The 20,802-nt window shown below is 37.1% G+C and overlaps 3 protein-coding genes across 3 annotated transcripts; 1 reads left to right on the forward strand and 2 right to left on the reverse strand.

Annotated features, from left to right (window-relative positions):
- Positions 1 to 3,074: 3,074 nt before the first annotated feature.
- Positions 3,075 to 10,511, forward strand: LOC107042285 (tubulin beta chain). Its single transcript, XM_015263285.1, has 3 exons — positions 3,075 to 3,229; positions 7,583 to 7,691; positions 8,981 to 10,511. The coding sequence occupies exons 1-3, from the start codon at positions 3,173 to 3,175 to the stop codon at positions 10,180 to 10,182; spliced, it is 1,368 nt and encodes a 455-aa protein (XP_015118771.1). The 5' UTR covers positions 3,075 to 3,172; the 3' UTR covers positions 10,183 to 10,511.
- A 494-nt stretch (positions 10,512 to 11,005) lies between these two features.
- On the reverse strand, positions 11,006 to 16,629 carry LOC107042264 (tubulin beta chain). Its single transcript, XM_015263267.1, has 5 exons — positions 16,548 to 16,629; positions 16,376 to 16,484; positions 15,084 to 15,311; positions 12,898 to 13,475; positions 11,006 to 11,365 (listed from the first exon to the last, which is right to left on the reverse strand). Exons 1-5 carry the CDS (start codon positions 16,602 to 16,604, stop codon positions 11,006 to 11,008), a joined length of 1,332 nt encoding a protein of 443 aa, XP_015118753.1. The 5' UTR covers positions 16,605 to 16,629.
- A 1,768-nt stretch (positions 16,630 to 18,397) lies between these two features.
- Positions 18,398 to 20,629, reverse strand: LOC107042041 (tubulin beta chain). Its single transcript, XM_015262915.2, has 2 exons — positions 20,495 to 20,629; positions 18,398 to 19,694 (listed from the first exon to the last, which is right to left on the reverse strand). The coding sequence occupies exons 1-2, from the start codon at positions 20,549 to 20,551 to the stop codon at positions 18,432 to 18,434; spliced, it is 1,320 nt and encodes a 439-aa protein (XP_015118401.1). The 5' UTR covers positions 20,552 to 20,629; the 3' UTR covers positions 18,398 to 18,431.
- Between the last annotated feature and the right edge of the window lie 173 nt (positions 20,630 to 20,802).

Here is a 20,802-nt window from a genome sequence, read left to right on the forward strand (position 1 = left end):
CGTAGGCGATAACTGACGCCTGTGAATGCACTTGCACATGTTGATTGAAGGATGACGGAATTTATGAAGAATTTCTTCGCAGAAGTTTGATAATTCTAATCGGGAAGGGGTTGATTTAATTAAATGGTGAAGTGGGAGAATGAGATGTCAATTCTACTCTCGAACTAACGAAATTTTTATTCCGGAATTCAAAACAAGATACAACTAATCTACTTCATTCAAATATTACAGTCAATATCTTAAAGTTCAATGAAGAACAAAATTTTTATACTTTACAACCCTTCATTTCTTTGAAGACTCTCATTATGAAGATAATTCGATAAGAAAAATTCTACCACTTCGTTACTCAATTGACTTATCTCGTTTAATACGATTAACGCCGGCAGATTTTCAGCTCCTTTGATTAATTTCGTTGACTCTGGGTCGAGTCACGTGCACCGTCCGATTACCCAAAGCCCTTCCTCATTAATTTTTCGAGGCACTACTTGACGGTATGATGAGTAGTCTCTTCAGATAACACCGGAAACGTTATTCCAGGAAAAGCAAAACCACTTCTTCAATCTCGCTCGCGAGACCAGGAAAATATGTAAAAGTCGCTTGTTTTCAGTTTCTCGTTATTCATTCGAATCGATTATTCCAATTTTTTCTGTTCCTTTCAAATCACTGATTATCATTATCTTCAATTTATTTATTTCAATACGAATGTTCAATGGAAAATATTCTACAGAAAAAAATCAATAAAACGGGATTTTTTATACAACTTATTCTATTAAAATGGTTTTTATTTAAATTAGTTCACTCTAATTTCCTATTTTTAAAATTTTTTTGTATAATAAAAAAATTAGAAAAGTAAATTGGAAAAAATAAGGAAATTCTTGTCGAGGAATTCCTATAAAAATTAAATTCTACTAATTTTTTCAATAAAATAATTTCAAAAACTAATAGAATTTCCAATAGAAATCCAGTAGAACTTTCTATCAAATGCCCTAGTTATTTCTATGAAATTTTTTCGTGCGTGATCTCATGTGATTATTGAAACACCGAGAATACGTTTTGAGATGTCACTCACTGAGTCGCACGGAAAGAGTTGAGGGACCTCATAACTGTCGACAATAATAGAAATGAATTTTTTCTCCCAGTAGGAGGTGCATTCGAGAATGTCAAACGCAGCTGGAAACGAACGCTCGGGATGTGGATATGTTACCGCAGTCCCGAAGAGTATTCATGTTTTAAGCTAGTGATAACGAACACTCAAAACCGCAGTGACCCCACAGAATTTATCTCCCGATGATTTCCTCGTTTTTCCCTTTATTTTTTTTTTCTCCATGAATCGAATGAATGAGATTAACACGTCGGGGTAGATTTCTAATGACTCATGAGTGTAATTGTTCGGTAAACATGGCATTTATTATCATCATTTTATTGAGTTGTCAACGGGGAATTGCCACTCCGTCTCGTTGCGATAGAGACGATGACTCAAGCACTTCAAGTCGTCCGCAAGTGTAATGTCGTCTCTCATGATTTGTCTCAATCTGGAGAGATGTCGGAGAATTTCTGGCATCTCTAGCTCATCTCACGGATATTTAAGCGACGGTTTAAAACCCGAGAAGGAACATTTTAACAGCTTCCAGAGGGGATTTAAATCATCTTCTTCCAAAAAAATGTCAAACAAAATAAGATGAATTCGGGCAAGAATAGAGACTCAAGGACGTCGCTCGGACAATTTTTTTAAATTAAATTTTTATCGAGTTTTAGTTTCACATCGGAGCTTCGTAATTTAATTTACGCCAATGTCCAGCCCAATTCTCTTTATTTTTGTCTATTTGATTCCCTGTATTCACACTTAAAGGCTTGATTCGATTTTTAATTTTCAATCGTTGAGAAAAATATGAAAAAACAAAGGATTTTTATTTTTTTTACTGTTAAAATTATTTTTAAAACTTGTTGTTAAGGATCCGAGCTTCCGGCGAGTATTTAAATTATCTTCTACACCACTAAAAATGTTGCAAAATAATCAACATCGGAGTTTCATATTTTGATTTATTCAAGAATCAATTCAAATTCTGTTTATTTTTCTTTATTCAATATCAAGTCCAATTTTCTCTATTTTTTAGTTATTTAATTTCATTTATTAAAATTTTTTAATGTTTTGATTCGATTTTAAATTTTCAAATGTTGAAACAATTATGAAAAAATATTGATTTTTATTTCTTTGCTGTTAAAATTCGGAGAGCATTTAAATCATTCTTCACCCGCTAAATGTCCAAATAAAAGAAATCCGGTGTAAAATAGAGTCTCAAGGACGTCCAAGTGCTCAGACAGTTTTTTAATGGAATTCTTTTCAAATTTTTTAGTTTAACATCGGAGTTTCATCGGATTTTTATTTTGATTTATTGAAAGATCGAGCCAAATTCTGTTTATTTTTCTTTATTCAATATCAAGTCCAATTGTCTCTGTTTAAATTTAATTTCATTTATTTATGCTTTTGAAATTCTTCACTTCATTTTCAATTTTCAACCGTTGAAAAAAAAAGAATAAATATTAAATTTTCATTTCTTCGCCGTTAAAATTGTCCGTAATTAACGTCACAGCTTCACTTAAAATTTTGCCATCCTCTATTATTTTAATGCCTTAAAAATTCAAAACTTGATTCCCGGATTCAATTCAAACCGTTTGAAAACCTAAAAATTTCGAAGGAAATTACAACATTTACTTTACTGCAATTTTTCACGATTGTGATTTTCCTCAAAATCCTCTCACCCAATTTAATTCGCAAATTTTCAAACCTATGAGAATGGAATTGCAGATGTCCCCAGGGCTACCTCCAGTCGTCGATATTTTCTCGCCTCCAAGGAATTCCAAGACCTCTGCTAATCCCCGAGGCAAACAAAACCATAGACTCCTGGTAAATAAAAACCAGCGAACCGAGGCGAAAAAAGAGGATTCCCTAGCACGTGTTGAAGAAGGGATGTCTCCCCAAGAGGATAAGTCTCCTTCCCCCACCACCCAGTATGCTCTTGGCGGGCGCCAGTACGTGAATGATTTGACCGATTCGAGTCGAGTTTGTGCCACAGACCCGCCAACAGCTCTCAGAACCGCTAAAACTAATCTCTGAGGACCGTGTGGGCCACTTGAGACTGCACTTCGCGTTCAATTCCAATCAGTCTGAATCATGAGGGAGATAGTTCATCTTCAGGCCGGCCAGTGCGGCAATCAAATCGGAGCCAAGGTAATTTCCACTTGAATGGAATTAATAAAAATTTTGTGCTCTCGGAGGTCACTCAACTCATTTGAAAATAGAAATTAAAATTTCAAACTGGGAGGGACATTTTCTCATGAGTCGCCCTCACGAGCCCTTGGGAATTCTCGTCGAATGTAAATTACAGACGAACGGGAAATGCGGGACTGGGGAACATCCTGGAGTCCATGCAATTTCCTCAGTTTCGTGGATAACATATTGCGGACTTGTACGTCATCATTAATTCTGAAATACTAAACTTTAACGCAGGACTGGATCCAATCATTTCCGGGGGCTTAAGTTTCAGAGCTCACGCTCTTGAGAAGACAATTACTCATTCTTCCGTAAATAAAAGAAGCCTTGAGATACTGAATCATACAGAAACCTCGATAAGAGTCATTCATTCTCTTATCGTTATTCGCACAAATTTTTATTTTATCTTTATCTGCGAGTGCAGCGTATCTCGGGAAGATGGGGAGGAAATCGTTCGAGGGCTCCAAATTGATGGAATTAAATGACGAATGGAGAAAAATTGACAGGAAAACCTAGCACATTAGAATTTCATTGCAAATTCTGTCAATTTTTAGCCGATTCCATTGAAAAATTTCGTTTCATGCGTATTTTTTTTCCAATGGAAATGCCCAAGGAAACATATTTTATAGAAAAAAATCGATGCATTTTGATCTGTTGAGATTGATTCCATAGGAATTCCTCAACTTAAATTTTCAAAATTTTTAAATTTGAATTCCTTGATGAATGGCAAAAATTTCAATAAAAAACTCATGAATTTTGAATAAAAATCCCTTAAAATTTTTCAAATCAATATTTTTCATTTAATATATCTATTAAAAACGTGTTAAAAAACGACAGAATGTGCTACGGAATGCGAATTTTCCCATTAAATTTTCTTGTTGGAGAATACTTATTCCATTGCAAATTCTGTCTATTTTTAGCCGATTCCATCGAAAAATTCCGTTTCATGCGTATTTTTTCCCAATAGAAATGCCCAAGGAAACCTATTTTATAGAAAAAAATCGATGCATTTTGATCTGTTGACATCGATTCCATAGAAATTTCGCAAATTAAATTTAAAAAATTTTTTAATTTAAATTCTTCAATGAATGGGAAAAATTGCGATAAAAAAACTGATGAATTCTGAATCGAAATCCCTTGAAATTTTCCAAATCAATATTTTTCATTTAATATATCTATTAAAAACGTGTTAAAAAACGACAGAATGTGCTACGGAATGCGAATTTTTTAATTAAATTTTCTTGCTGGAGAATACTTATTGTGTGAGTCAGTTAATTCTCTCTCTCGAGAAGCCCTCGGACATACCAACAAATTGAATCCTATTCACCAACCCATCCCATTGACTGTTTCACGCGCTAGCTATTGAGGATCATAAAATACAAACTCATTTTCCCGTAACCGTTACCGGAAATTCATCGTAAAAAAAGTCTTGGAATTATTTCAAAGATTCTGGTCGAGTTGAGCTCGGTGATTAGTGCCTGGAAGTCAGTCATAAATGAATTGGAGTGGTAAATAATTGCTCATTTATTGAGATTGAGAGGGCTTTTTGTGCTGGAAAATGTGGTACAGGACGGGGTTTACGTTTCAATGAGCATTTGGAATGGAGTAAGGCTGAAACTCGGGGAATTTGATATGATGGTGAAGGTGGAGTGGATTGTATCACGAACTTGTCTGATGAGCACTCAAGTCTTTAAGCATTTCATGCCGGAGTATTGGATTCCACCGCAGAGGCGATCACGTCCTTTTGTTTCTTCGGAAAAGCCCAATCATTTACCGTTTGAGAAGTGCTGTTATTACGGAATCGATGAGAACGGATGGACCGCATATTTCTTGTAAATTCCACATTTGCCGCAAAAATGAGGAAATAGAATAACGGAAGAAAAGTAAATGAAGAAGAAGCTAATATTTTTTTCAAATATTGACAATGTTTTATCATTTTATTCCGAACGCAGAATTTTTATTCTTGAATACAAAATGTTCGTATTCCAATTGACAACAAATATTTTCTAAAATTCTTGGATTAAGAATAATTATTTCCTGTGTTAAAAATACAATTGTTATTTATTTATTATTTGCTTGTTATTATTTATATCATTCATTATTTTATTTTGAACTGAGAATTTTTATTCTTAAGGATATCCAAATACTTCGGATGTTTGTCTCCAGTGAAATGCTTTTCTACTTTTGTCGAACATTTATTATTTAAACTTTGCAGGTCTCAATTTCAATCTCAAAATTGAATGGTTAGAAAAAATTCAAAAAATCTGAAAAAAGTAAAAGTTTACTTTTGGAGGGAGCATTGACGAAATAATTTAAAAAGTGCAATTTTTCAAAATTACATTAATTTTCCACCATAAAAATCATTTATTCGGATTTGTAACAAATTTATTAGCATTCAGAATTTTACCAGAAACCGATTTTATGCCTAAAAAATGAAGTTTCCGAAAGTTTAAACAATTTCAATTATTTATTTATAAACAACGAATGTTAAAAAAAAAAATAATTATGTGCGAAATTTTACTTTAATGACACGAATATTCATGATTTTTTCAAATTTTTTCCATGCAATTTAGTTGAAAAATTTTAAAACTGAAAATATCCAAAAGTACAGCGTAGCCCGGCCGAAGAGTAGAGCTACTTTAAGTAAAAAATATTCACATTTAAATTGGCAAAAGAATAGTCCCGAAAATTCATGAATTAAGAATATCATTTCCTGCGTTAAAAATCTCGGTTTTTAATTGGAAATAATCGCGACAAATCCTCGTATCGAGAGCATATCAGTGAATTCCTCACGTCAGACGTAGAAGGAATTGAGGTGGAGTGCCCTGAAGTGGAATCCACTTCTCGCAGTAGAAAATCCCTAAAACTCGAGTGCACTGGGGTAAGCGACGTATGACGAAGCTCCTAATAATAACTTGGAGGAAAAATAGTCGCCCAAAAAGACAAACGCACAAGTCACATTGAAACAGGGGAGTTTTGCCATGGTAGGAGGGCCATAGGCCGCGTTAATTTCGTCCTCTTCTATTCCTGGACCGGGGAAACTTGCCCTCGTACGTCTCCAAAGTCTTGTGGTTCAAGATACTGGGTAAAATTAAGGTAATACGATAGTCCCCCCTATTCTCATTAATTCTGCATTCCTCCTTTTCTAATCGGAGTCACCATAAATCAGAAAGAATGTGAGACACAATTCTACGTTGAGGATTGGAAAACCAACTTTTCTGTATATTTTGCTGCGCAGAACTGAAATTTTGTTAATTCTTTGAAATGTTCATGAAGTCAGAAGTTTTTCGCAAAAACCCGGGTATTTTGCGAAATCTTGGAATTGCAATGCAACAGGTAATCTTGCGCTAAATGACCAATTCAATAAAAAATTGAAATTTTTCTTCAATAATAACAATTATTGTTACGAAACACATTATTGTTCTCATTTACAATGATTATTCTAATAATGCAAGACTTGTAAATCTTACGAAATGTCTCAGGAGTTTCTAAAATCTTGTTACAAATTCCACGCAATATTTCAAAATTATAAAAAAAGTGCAGAATTGATTCATCAATTCAATAAGACGTGGATTTATTTCCGGTAATAACAATTATTTTAACTAATAAGAAAAAAATATATTTTCTCATATACTTGACGTTATTTTTCTTCAATAATCACAATTCTTTTTACATAATAAAAATTATTATTGTTCTCATTTCATTAGTTGTTTTTATTTATAAATAATGTGATTTAGAAAATGAATGAATGAATGCGATTTAGGGAAAAACATCATAAAATTTCCGGTTTCATTGAATATTCAGTAAAATTCATGAATTTTAAGCAGCATCGAGACGAGAATTACTCAATTTATTTGAATTTCCAATCAAATATGAATATTCAGTGCCAAATTACATTGAATTTTCAGTGAAATCTGAAATTTCATGATTTTCCCCCTAAATCGCATTCAGTGTCACTGTCCTGAAAATTCAAGAACATATTTACCGGAATTTTCTGATTTTCTATTCATTTTCATGGAAAAATGGAGCTGAAATTTACAGTTCTCTTTGATTTTTCCCCGAAATTCTGAATTTTCAATGACGAAATTCCAAAAAGTGTACCGGAAATTTCAGACAAAAATTTTTAACAGCGTACTTGACGACTGTAGGAACTCTTTCATAATGAGAATAATAATAATAGTAATAATAATGAAATGTAATAATTATAAAACTGAAAAATCAATTATTTTGAAATAATAATAATTCTTTTCAGTAAAATAAAATGATAGTTTTTTTAAAGCGCCTTTAACACTTCAATTTACTTTTTCGCAGTTCTGGGAGGTAATTTCCGAGGAGCACGGCATCGACCAGACCGGTATTTATCACGGTGACAGTGATCTTCAGTTGGAAAGAATTTCTGTCTACTACAATGAGGCATCCGGTGAGAAAATCCTCTTGTAATTTGACTCCTGACACTCCCGCCCCGCATTGTTCACGAAAATAGTTTATGAGAAAGTGCGGAAAGCTCGCGAGACGACAGACGTCTGAAACTGCAGGGAATAAATTCGTCCGAAAATCAAAAAGTGAGAAGACACCGAAGGGATTTATCGCCACGCGGCAGCTAGAAATAAACGCGTGTCACTTTCAATTAAACTCGTCTCGCAATTCCGTTAAAACATTCAAATTGAATTGGCGAAAAAAATAAATGAACGAGACGCAAAATTACAACGTTGGCCCAGTGTAGGGGTGATTGTACTCGTCTAGTGCTACTCGTGGCTCATTTGGAAAACGTGCACGAGGTAGAAACCGTATATGCGCTTCCGTCAGCTATTCCGGTCATCGTTAAGACGACTTTTCGGCGACAGGATAATTTATTCATATCCCGATGGTCTCGAAATCGCAACTGGGCGGGCTAAATGTGGGCAGTTGGCCATAATACAGTTATGCAGGAATTTTCTAGGCTGAAGGGAAGGAAAAGAAGATAATATGAATGCACTATTCAATTTTCTAAAGCGGAATGAGTCAAATTGTCTTCCTTTCAGATCAGTTTTAGTTTTTCCTTGCAAAATCCAAGAAGAAAAGGCCAGGAAGATTTATCCCCTTTAATTTATAAGATGTATACCCAAATCTCATAGAATTGTGTGGATTGAATTTTTTAAATAAAATATTTATCGGAAAAGCACAGAACAAAGTTATGTAATTCTGAATTGATATTAATCAAAAAGAATAGAAGAGAATTTTCTAACGAGTGGACGACGTTTTCCATTCAATTCTTCCAAACGTGAATTATTATATTAATTCCTGTTGAAAATTATGCAGATTTGCAATCATTTTGGAAAAATGTGATAATGAATACTTCAAAGTTTTTGTAATAGTTAATTTCTTTGTCAAAATTATTGATAAAAAAAATCAATAGATGTCGATTTTTTCTGTAAGTTATTCTCGTGAGATCCATGAGAATTATGGAACATGAATTTTTGAATCTTTTCTTTTGAAATTTACAATAAGAAATCGAATAAATAGAAAATTATAAACTCCCGCAAAAAATTTATCCCATCAAATATCTATGAAAACACAAATTAGCACAATTTTCATTAAAAACCACTAAAAGAATCCAATTGAATTCTTCCAGAAAAAAACCTCAACGAAATTTCTCAGAAAAAAATTTATTCCATCGAATTTATTGATACGTCTCCCCCCAAACTAATAATAAAAAAAAAAAATTTCCAGTCGCAACAGCCACAAATGGTGGTAAATACGTGCCCCGCGCGATTCTCCTGGACCTCGAGCCGGGAACAATGGACGCAGTGCGTTCGGGGGCGTACGGCAAGCTGTTCCGCCCCGACAACTTCGTATTCGGTCAGTCGGGCGCGGGCAACAACTGGGCCAAGGGCCACTACACCGAGGGAGCGGAGCTAGTGGACTCAGTGCTCGACGTAGTCCGCAAGGAGTGCGAGAACTGCGACTGCCTGCAGGGCTTCCAGCTGACGCACTCCCTGGGCGGCGGCACTGGCTCAGGAATGGGCACCCTCCTCATCTCCAAGATCCGCGAGGAGTACCCAGACAGAATAATGAACACCTACTCAGTGATGCCATCGCCGAAGGTGTCCGACACTGTTGTCGAGCCGTACAACGCGACCCTCTCGGTGCACCAACTGGTGGAGAACACCGACGAGACCTACTGCATCGACAACGAGGCCCTCTACGACATCTGCTTCCGCACCCTGAAGGTGGCGAACCCCTCCTACGGGGACTTGAATCACCTCGTGTCCCTCACCATGTCCGGCGTCACCACGTGCCTGAGATTTCCCGGACAGCTCAATGCGGACCTGAGGAAATTGGCAGTGAACATGGTGCCCTTCCCCCGCCTCCACTTCTTCATGCCAGGCTTCGCGCCCCTGACGTCGCGCTCAATGCAGCAGTACTCGGCGCTATCAGTCCCCGAACTCACTCAGCAGATGTTCGACGCCAAGAACATGATGGCAGCCTGCGACCCACGTCACGGCAGATACCTGACTGTTGCCGCTGTCTTCCGGGGGAGAATGTCGATGAAGGAAGTCGACGAGCAGATGCTCAGCGTCCAGAACAAGAACAGCTCGTACTTCGTCGAGTGGATTCCAAACAACGTGAAGACCGCGTGCTGCGATATTCCGCCGAAGGGACTCAAGATGTCATCCACTTTCATCGGCAATACCACGGCCATTCAGGAGCTGTTCAAGCGCATTTCGGAACAGTTCACTGCCATGTTCAGGAGAAAGGCCTTTCTGCACTGGTACACCGGGGAGGGAATGGACGAGATGGAGTTCACTGAGGCCGAGTCCAATATGAATGATCTGGTGTCTGAGTACCAGCAGTACCAGGAGGCCACTGCTGAGGAGGACTTCGAGGCTGAGGAGGGCGCTGATGACTTTGAGACTTGCGAACAGGAGTGAAGAGAGACTGATTTCTATTTTATTTAATGGTATTCTAGGTCACCTGGTCAATTTTGAATTGATCATTTTTGTCATTTTTTTAGATGTTCTATCGTTTCGCTGCGCAATTAGACTTCTGAGTGGAGTTTTCGTACTTTTTATAAGAATGTCAATGTTTTTTGTTCGTTAGAAATGGAGCTTTGGGGGGAATGTGTGTGATACAGCTGATTACCAAGGAGACAGTTATGATATTCCTTATGATTACAATATTTCGAGTTATGTGGAGCATTATGTTTTGGTTGTACTCTGCACCAAAGTCTTTGATGAATAAAATTGCACATTGAATTGTATTCATTTCATTTATTTCTGCTTCCTCATTATCACCTTCATTTGTGTATTTTGGTGATACCACAAATTTTGAGCTGTTCAAACGCATTTCAGAATAGTTCATTGCTGCGGACTTCGAGGCTGAGGAGGGCGTTGATGACTTTGAGACTTGTGAACAGGAGTGAAGAGACTGATTTCTATTTTATTTAATGATATTCTACGTCACTTGGTGAATTTTGAATTAATGATTTTTGTCATTTTTTTAGGAGAATGTTCTATCGTTTTATTACGCAATTAAATTTCTGAGTGGAGTTCTCGTACTTTTTATAAGAATGTCAATGTTTTTGTTTTATTGTTTTGCTGCAGCTGATTACTAAAGAGACAGTCATGGTATTCCTTATGATTACAATATTTCGAATTATGTGGAACGTTATGTTTAATTTGTACTCTGCACCAAAGTCTGAAGAATAAAGTTGCACATTCAATTGTACGAATGAATTTTATTCATCCCATTGATCTATTCTTCCTCATCGTCAGCATCATTATCATCATCTTCGTACCCGTTCGCCTCTTGGTACTGTTGGTATTCCGATATCAAGTCGTGAAGTCCACTCTGGGCTTCACTAAACTCCATCTCGTCCATGCCTTCACCTACGTACCAGTGAATGTAAGCTTTCCGCTTAAACATTGCACCGAATGCCTCGGAAATTCTTTTGAAGGGCGTTTGGATCGCAGTTGTATTGGAGATTACCGAAGCTGCCATTTTGAGCCCTCGAGGCGGTATATCGCAGATTGCTGTTTTTATACAGTTGGGAATCCACTCGACGAAGTATCTGCTGTTTTTGTCCTGAATATTCCGCATTTGTTCATCCACTTGCTGCACGAAAAAACAACTGTGCAGTCATGAAATGCAGACCTTTTCGCAATATTTTACTTTATAAAAAAACATATTGAAGAATCTAACATTTTCATTAAGAAATTCTATTGAATTTCCATCGGAGAATTCGAGTGGAATATTGCAAATTATGCAATTTTACCGTGTCATGTTGTTGGAAGATGTTCAATTGATTTGATTTTTCTACAGAAATTCTTGGGCATCAGTTTTCAAAATTCTTTCCGTTGTATTTTCATTTATTTCGCATAAAAATCTAAGAAAAATAACTTGGAAAATTCTTATTCAGGAATTCTTATAGAAATCATCTCAGTAGGATGAGTTATGTGAAAAAATCAACATCTATATATTTTTTTATGAACAAATAACTATGAAAAAAGGCACGTGAAAGGTGCAATATTTTTAATAGAAGCGGCGAGTGAACATCGCGAAAAAGAAGTATTCACTCCCTTACTACCCTCAAGTACGTAGGGCGTTGACAATTTTTTATAGAATTGGGGGAGTGCCTAGGAACATGCTCCTATAGAAATAGTTCGTTTTTTTTCAATTTTTCATTTTCAAAAAAAATTTTTTCGTGTAAAAATCGTACAAAACGAAATTTTCACCCTTCTAGTACCCTCAAGTACGTTTCCCAGGGGGTTGGGAATTTTATCTGAAATTAAGGGAGTCCCTAGAAACATACTCCACTAGGAGTTGTTCGTTTTTTTTTTATTCTTCATGTTGGAAAAAAATTGTTTTGTCCAAAACATCGCTCAAAACGAACTTTTCACCCTTGTACTACCCTCAAGTACGTTTCCCAGGGGGTTGGGGATTTTTTATGGGATTAAGGGAGTCTTTAGAAACATAGGGGAGGGTAGGGTAAAATTGACACTTTTGACTTTTTTAAAAATATTCATAACTCAGAAACAGATTTATCAATTGAGCTCAGTCTGAGCTCATCACAAAGAGGAATCATTGTTTTTCAATTGAAAAATAAAATCATTTCATTTCATGAACAATTCAACACGCCATGAATATTTTAAAAAAAGTCAAAAGTGTCCGTTTTACCTAACCCTCCCTTACTCCAATAGGAGTTGTTTGGTTTTCTTGGATTCTTCATGTTGAAAAAAAATTGTTTTGTCCAAAAAATCAATTGTCCAAAAACCGCCTCCCGTACTGTCGCCATTTTCCCTAGAACGCGTTCAAAACGGAATGTGTCCATCTGAGATTGTATGTACAATCGTAAAAAAAAATTCTGGGAGAACTAGACGTTGATTGGCACAAGCTTGGGCCAAATAACGTCTAGTTACTCTCCGAACTTTTTTTGACGATTGTACAAACAACACCCTCCCCCCCACGTCTAGGGAAATAGTAATGGTGGGAGAACAGTTCTCTCGTGCGGCGGGACAGTGTCCACTTGCGAAGGTGAGCAGAGTTACGGGAGTTCCACTGTAATTTTTTCTTTCCTCGGGAAGTTCTTTCCTATCAAATTCTCCCATAAAAAACCCGAAAACCGCCCGTTGCATCAATTCACCTACCTTCGTAGACATTCTCCCCCGAAAGATCGCGGCAACAGTGAGATACCGTCCTGTGGTAGGATCGCACTGCACAAAAAGTGTTTTCGCGTCGAACATTTGCTTCGTAAGCTCCGGAACACTGACCGCCCGGTAAGCACCGCCGCCCCTCGACACCAGCGGTGCATACCCAGGTGCAAAGAAATGCAGCCGTGGAAAGGGCACCATATTCACGAGTATCTTCCGCAAATCCGCGTTGAGTTGCCCGGGAAATCTCAAACAAGTGGTCACCCCCGCCATGCAAATCGCCACGAGGTGATTGGTATCGCCGTAAGATGGCTTGATAAGCTTCAAAGTTCGCGTGCAAATCTCGTGCAGTGCTGCATTATCGATAAGAAAGGTCTCGTCGGTTGTCTCTACCAATCGGTGGATCGAGAGGGTTGCGTTGTACGGCTCCACAACGGTCTCTGACATCTTCGCCGACGGTAGAATCGAGTACGTCGAGACTATTCTGTCTCCATATTCTTCCCTGATATTCGTGAGGAGTAGGGCTCCCATTCCCGAGCCCGTTCCACCCCCTAGCGAATGGACAACTTGAAATCCTGGAAAGTAGCATTGTCCAGGTAAGGGGGGCTCACTCCGGAAAAAAACTTTTTTGCTTTTCGAGGAGAATTTTTTCAAGTATTTTTGCATGATTTCTTTCGGGGATCCATCACCCAGAAAATAATTTTTGCCAATGCCATCTAAAATTTAACAGGACATCGGCAATTTGTCGACAATTTGTCGACATACTGTTTGCTGTGCACGTATGAAAAAAATTAATAGAAAAAACTTGCGAACGTAGATCCGCATCAATCATTACTTTAGTAATGTTATGAGAAGTTGCGCCTTACAATAATTGAGATCTACTTATCGTCATTGAAATTTGAAAAATAATATAAAGTTGGTAATTTAATTTCTCGATTATTGGTTGATAAAATAATTCGAAATTTGAATGTTTAATTGATGATTATTTCAATAATCAAAAAATTGCTGAGTACCTAATAGTAACAATTAAATTATTCAAAATTTAACTTTAATTCAAAGTTATGTTTATGCTGACATCTGCTTGCGAATTCAGTGGAGATTTTTAGTTTATTTTTATTGAAAATTCTATTAGTTTTTGGCAGATTCTATTAAACTGCTCAATTGAGATATTTTCTGCAGAATTTTCTCGTCTCAAATTTTCTACGTTTTTTTGTTTCATTTTCTTGATGAAAAGATAAGAAAAATAGAATGAAAAAAAGGAACATTTGAGCCGAGAAAATTCCATAGAAACTATTTCAATAGAATAAATTGTATAACAAATCAAATTCTATTGACTTTTTCTATAGACTATTTTCTCTTGAACAATTCAATGGAATCGGCCAAAAACTAATAGAAAGTTCAATAGAAATCTAACAGAATAATCTCGCTAGTTCGCTCGACACCAAAGAAAATAGTTGTTTGAATTACATAAACTTTATTTGAATCACATACAGTTTATTCAATTAAAATAAACCGTTTGGGATATTTTGTAGACCAAAATTGTCTTCGGGTTCCTGAGGACAAATCATGCAAAAGATAGTACTTTTAAAATTTTTTTCCTTGTAAAACGAAAAAGTGTTTTCCCGGGGTGAACCTTCCCGTAACGGGAGATGAGTTCATCGTCCGATTCTCATTTTCCAGTCAATTGAATTGATCATTTTGAATCACAGCTCAACAATGATTGTGTGATTGTCGTATCTACGATGAGGGGACATTGTGTCATGGCTATTACAGTTGGTTGAGACTGTTATGCATACAAATGATGATTTTGAAGCAGTTCAGTAGTGAAGTGGCTGAATATTACGAGTTACGAATGAAAATATTTTAAAAAGTGTCGATGTAAATGAAGAATTCATGAGAAAACATTGAATTCTATCGAGAAATCTATTATTCTTCTGGTAGATTTTTTATTCATAACTTCACAGTTTCTCCTCTTGTTTTTGATAGAGAGGAAATTCAGGAGCAAATAATTCATATTTTCGTAAAAAAAAATCATTTTTTCCATTTTTTATTTGAAAAAATAAAAATAAAAAACGTTTCCGAGACGAATAAATTATTGGTGAGACTTTGAAATCCGAATTATGACTGAAAAATCGTGAAAATAACTAATAATCAACTAAATAAAAGTGCAACGACGGGATTACCCTGTATCATATCACAACTCTCAGCCTCCCTGCGGATCAGCTCCAAAGTGTGGTCCATAATTTCCGCCCCTTCGGTGTAATGACCCTTGGCCCAGTTATTCGCGGCTGCTGCCCGACCCGACACGACATTATCTGGACTGAAGAGCCGACCGATGGAACAAGACATCGCCGAGGCGAGACTCGACTCGTCCAGGTCTACTAGAATCGCCCTTGGTACGAATCTTCCGCCTTCGAATGTAAGTGATTGATTTTTTTCGTCAATACTCGACAACTCAATAATTTAACTTGGCTTTGATTGTTACTAAAATGCGCAGAAAAATTCGACGGAAAGAAAAAACCTAGAAAATTTTACGGGTTTCATGAATTCTATTAAGAATTCTAGATGTTTTATGCCCATTTCAAATGATGTTTTTTACATTTTTTAAATGTTCATAGATCAGAAATAAGTTCATCAATTGAACTCACTCATAATTTATTCTTTTGCGATTTTTTCTATAACAATTCCTCGGTATGAATTTCGCAATTTCTTTTTATTGCATTTTCTAATAAGAAACAAAAAAATCAAATTCTATAGACTGTTCTCGGTTAAATATGAGTCGAAAATCGTTGAACGTTTCAATAGAAACTCTATTCGCCAAAATCGAATTATTTCGCCAAGTGAATGTTGATTTGGTATTAATTCACCCCTTAGATGCAAATGAAACACTCGGAGGTGACAGAAATGTCAAAATAAAAAAATTTTTTTTTTCCTGGATCAAGGGTCAGATCCAAGATCTGATCTTGGATTTTTTCAGAGGGAAAGTCGACTTTCGCCAAAATCTAATTTTTTCGCCAAGTGAATGTCGATTTGATATTAATTCACCTCTTAGATGCCAATGAAACACTCGGAGGCGGCAGAAATGTCGAAATAAAATTTTTTTTTCCCTCGATCAAATGTCAGATCTTGAATTTTGTCACAGGGAAAGTCGACTTTCGCCAAAATCTAATTTTTTCGCCAAGTGAATGTCGATTTGGTATTAATTCCCCTCTTAGATGCCAATGAAACACTCGGAGGCAACAGAAATGTCAAAATAAAATTTTTTTTTTCCCTCGATCAAATGTCAGATCTTGAATTTTGTCACAGGGAAAGTCGACTTTCGCCAAAATCTAATTTTTTCGCCAAGTGAATGTTGATTCTGTATTCAGTCACTGTTATTGAATCTTTCCATCCGAATTATGTCATTTCCCGATGGAAGAGGTCGACCTACAACTTCCAATTCGACAGATCGACATTTCCACCAAAATTATCAAACCTCTGGCTTCCGTGAAAAACACATTCATCCGCTCCAGTTGTAGATCGGATTCCCCGCGCCAATTTCCCGAGCAATCAACGCCGTGCTCATCAGCAATCACCTCCCAAAACTGGCAACGATTAATGTCATCATGATAACTTGATAATACAACGGATATAATTCATTGAATTACCCGACAACCGATGCCATTTCCACACTGTCCAATTTGTACGTGAACTATCTCACGCATGATTTAGCGTCAATTTACCCCGAAGAAAATTTATCAGTAAAATTTATCCCAACGAAGACCTGAAATGCTCGAAAATGTGAATCCAAAAGGAAAGAAAAATCAGATGAAGAGCGAGAAACAACTGATTTCAAAGTACACACCCCCTTCCCCCCTTGCAAAATCGATAACGAACGAAAATCACGAACACTCGTGCGACCAGCGACATACGCAATACCTCTATTTGTCCTCGTACCCGATGAGATAATGCATAATCGCCAATTTTTCCCAAGGTCCAAGTTCCATCAGTCTGAGTTTGGCTAGAAGGACGATGGCAGTCGATAGCCACCCATGGATATTCGTTTGATCATTTAATTATAATTCCCTCGAATGTCATGCAGACACGTGTACCACCGAGAAAACAATTGCCCGATATGATATTCAAAGAATTAGCGTACCCCTGTAATCACTCGTGGATGTGAATTAATCTCATTTAACTCGCTAATTCGTTCTTAACAATCAGAATACAAAATCAAATATGGAAATCAATTCATTGTAAAGAGATGCAAAGTCGTGTACAAAACCAATGATTAAGTAGATGAATATGAAACAGGCGTATAAAAGTTCTGAATTTTTATTTTTCTCACGCCAAAAGGGATTATAATAGGGACGAGTGAAAATCGACGATTTCTATTTTTTTCACAATAATAGGGAATAAATAATGCGAATGTAGATGTATGGAACAATTCGATAGAGAAACATTGCGTTTTCTGTACAACTTTTTTAGAATTTCGAAGTTCTATAAAAAATTCTGCAAAAAAAAAGGAAAATGAGCAACGAACGCATCGAATTTCATTAGAATCGTAATAGATTTCCAATCAAAACACCTGTAATCACTCATGTATCAGAATTAATCTCATTCACACTCGATAATTCATTCATTAAAATGGGAGCACAAAATGAACTATGAGAATCGATCTATTACAGGTGTGAAACCGTCTACAAAACCAATAATTAAATAGATGAATATGAAACAGGCGTATAAAAGTTGGGAATTTTTATTTTGCTCGCATCAAAAGGGATTATGATAGGGACGAGTGAAAATTGACGATTTCTATTTTTTTCAAACATAACTTCTTTAGAATTCCGAATTTCTATAGAAAATTCTGCAAAAAAAAGGAAAATGAGCGACGAACGGATCGAATTTCATTAGAATCGTAATAGATTTCCAATCAAAACACCTGTAATCACTCATGCATCGCAATTAATCTCATTCAACTCGTTAATTCATTCATTAAAATGAGAACAAAGTGAAATATGGGAATCAATCCATTACAGACATGTGAAATCGTCTACAAACCCAATAATTAAATAGATGAATATGAAACAGGCGTATAAAAGTCGGTAATTTTTATTTCGCTCCAAAAGGGATAGGACAAATAAAAAATTACAAAAAAATTGACAGACATGTAAAATTGGGTAAAAAACCAATCATTAAATCCATGAATATGAAACAGGTGTGTAAAAGTTGAGCGAATCCACATGAATTTAAATTCCCTTAACAAAAACTAACAAAATTAAGGGATTAATTCCAATTTTTTGAGAAAATCTCAGCAATCCAATGGAGAAACGGCGCTTCCTGTAACATCTCCCATCGAACGTCTAAATTCACTCCCAAATTCTGTGAAACAGAAAAATCCAGGAAGTTCGCGAAAATTGTAGTGGAGCGTCAAAAGAATCAAAAACTAAAATAAATTCAATAGAATGTCTCAACAAACATTTATTCCCCCTAAAAAAGGGTAAAATACTCTCAAAAAAATACAAATAGATGTCGTCGTCCGCTGGACCTTCTCAATCTTCATTCACATAATCATCATCGATAGCGCTGACCTCCTGATACTGTTGATACTCCGAAATAAGATCCCCCATATTGGACTCGGCCTCAGTGAACTCCATTTCATCCATGCCCTCCCCCGTGTACCAATGGAGAAAAGCCTTCCTCCTAAACATAGCTGTGAACTGATCATAAATCCTCTTGAAGAGTTCCTGAATAGCCGTGGAATTCCCAATGAACGTCGCCGACATCTGCAGTCCCCTGGGCGGTATATCGCAAGAAGCAGTCTTCACATTATTAGGAATCCAGTCGCAGAAGTACGGATAATTCTTATTCTGGATGTTCAGCATTTGCTCGTCAATCTCCTTCACCGACATTCTCCCCCGGAAGACCGCGGCCACTGTCATGTATCGGCCGTGCTTGGGATCACACGCCGCCATCATGTTCTTCGAGTCGAACATCTGCTGCGTCAGTTCCGGCACGGAGAGCGTTCTGTACTGCTGGCAGCCGCGTGACGTCAGCGGTGCAAAACCGGTTATGAAGAAGTGGAGACGGGGGAAAGGCACCATGTTGACTGCCAATTTCCTGAGGTCCGCATTGAGTTGTCCGGGAAATCTCAGGCAGGTCGTCACGCCGGACATGGTGAGGGAGATCAGGTGATTCAGGTCGCCGTAGGAGGGGGTGGGGAGCTTGAGGGTGCGGAAGCAGATGTCGTAGAGGGCCTCGTTATCAATGCAATAAGTCTGATCGGTATTCTCGACCAATTGGTGGCAGGAGAGAATGGCATTGTAGGGCTCGACAACAGTGTCCGAGACTTTTGGTGAAGGCACCACTGAGAATGTCGACATCAGTCTGTCCGGATACTCCTCTCGGATCTTGGATACCAATAGGGTTCCCATTCCCGAGCCCGTTCCACCCCCCAACGAGTGCGTGAGCTGGAAGCCCTGGAGGCGGTCGCAGTTCTCAGCTTCTCTTCTCACGACTTCGAGCACTGCATCGGTCAGCTCGGCGCCCTCGGTGTAGTGGCCCTTCGCCCAGTTGTTGCCGGCCCCCGATTGACCGAACACGAAGTTGTCGGGGCGGAAGAGCTCACCGTAGGGACCCGAGCGCACAGAGTCCATCGTTCCTGGCTCCAGGTCCACCAGAATCGCTCGGGGAACGTATTTTCCCTCGTATGCCTCGTTGTAGTAAACGTTTATTCGCTCTACTTGGACGCTCGAGTCACCGCGGTACTTGCCCGTGGGATCCACGCCGTGCTCGTCGGATATCACCTCCCAGAACTGTTCAGTAATTACGAGCGGAAAAAATTTTATTGAGAAATCTATCGAATTCAGAGGGAAATTCTAGTGAAATTTTATTTGCTTTATGTAGCTTTTTTGTGCGTTTTGGAATGAAAATGGCTAAGAGAAATGGTTTTTGTGGAAAAATCAATAGAATCGGATTTTTCTGTACGGGTCTTTCTACTATGATATTTTCTACAGGAATTTCTCGACATCGAATGTCTAAGTTTTTTTCACTCAAGTTTTTCTCACCTCATTGAAGAAAAGCAAATAGAAAACTTGGTAAATTTGAGGCGAGAAATTGAAATATCTTAATAGAGTAAGTTGTATGAACAAATTAAATTCTATTGATTTTTTAAAATGAAATGTTTTTTGTTGAAAAATTATACTAAAAAAAAACAAACAAAAACGCTGCAGAAAAGAAATTCTCAACATAAATTTTCTGAGTTCTTTCCATTCCTTTTTTGTTCTGCTCCCATTAAAAAAATTAAACAAACAAATTCGGAAAAACTGAGACGAGGAATTTCTATAGAAACTTATCATCTTCAGTTGATCAAATTGTCTGAAAACATCAACTTCTATTGATTTTTTTTGTAAAATATTTTCGTCTGAAAATTTCTATTGCGAAAAAAGCAAAAAAACTTCGATAAAGAAAAGTTAAAGTTGAACAGAAATTCGATAAAATTTTCTATCGAATTCGCTAGGTTCACCTATAAAATTTTGCCGTGCGTATAGTGGAGAGTTCTCATTCTTCATTATTTAATCATTAACGACGAGAATTAATGGGTTGAGATACTAACCTTCGCGCCGATCTGATTTCCGCATTGGCCAGCCTGAATATGCACTATTTCCCGCATTGTCACGAAGAATTTTGTCCCAAAGGAGCGAAAACTGAATGAAATTAAAGAATTGTCGAGAATTACCTCCGGGGTGGGGTGATTACAACGGATTTACGAGATAATGAACGAAAATTTTCACCAGTTTTGCCGATGAAAACAAAATGACAGTGAAATAAAAAAAAGTCTGAAATAAATGGCGATCATGTTTACCTTGACAACTTCGATTTTAATTAAAACGTTTGTTGTCATATATCTGGGGGCGGAATAAA

Source organism: Diachasma alloeum, unplaced genomic scaffold (genome assembly GCF_001412515.2).
Source record: "Diachasma alloeum isolate Michigan unplaced genomic scaffold, Dall2.0 Dall_scaffold_00179, whole genome shotgun sequence".
Taxonomy (NCBI): Eukaryota; Metazoa; Arthropoda; class Insecta; order Hymenoptera; family Braconidae; genus Diachasma; species Diachasma alloeum.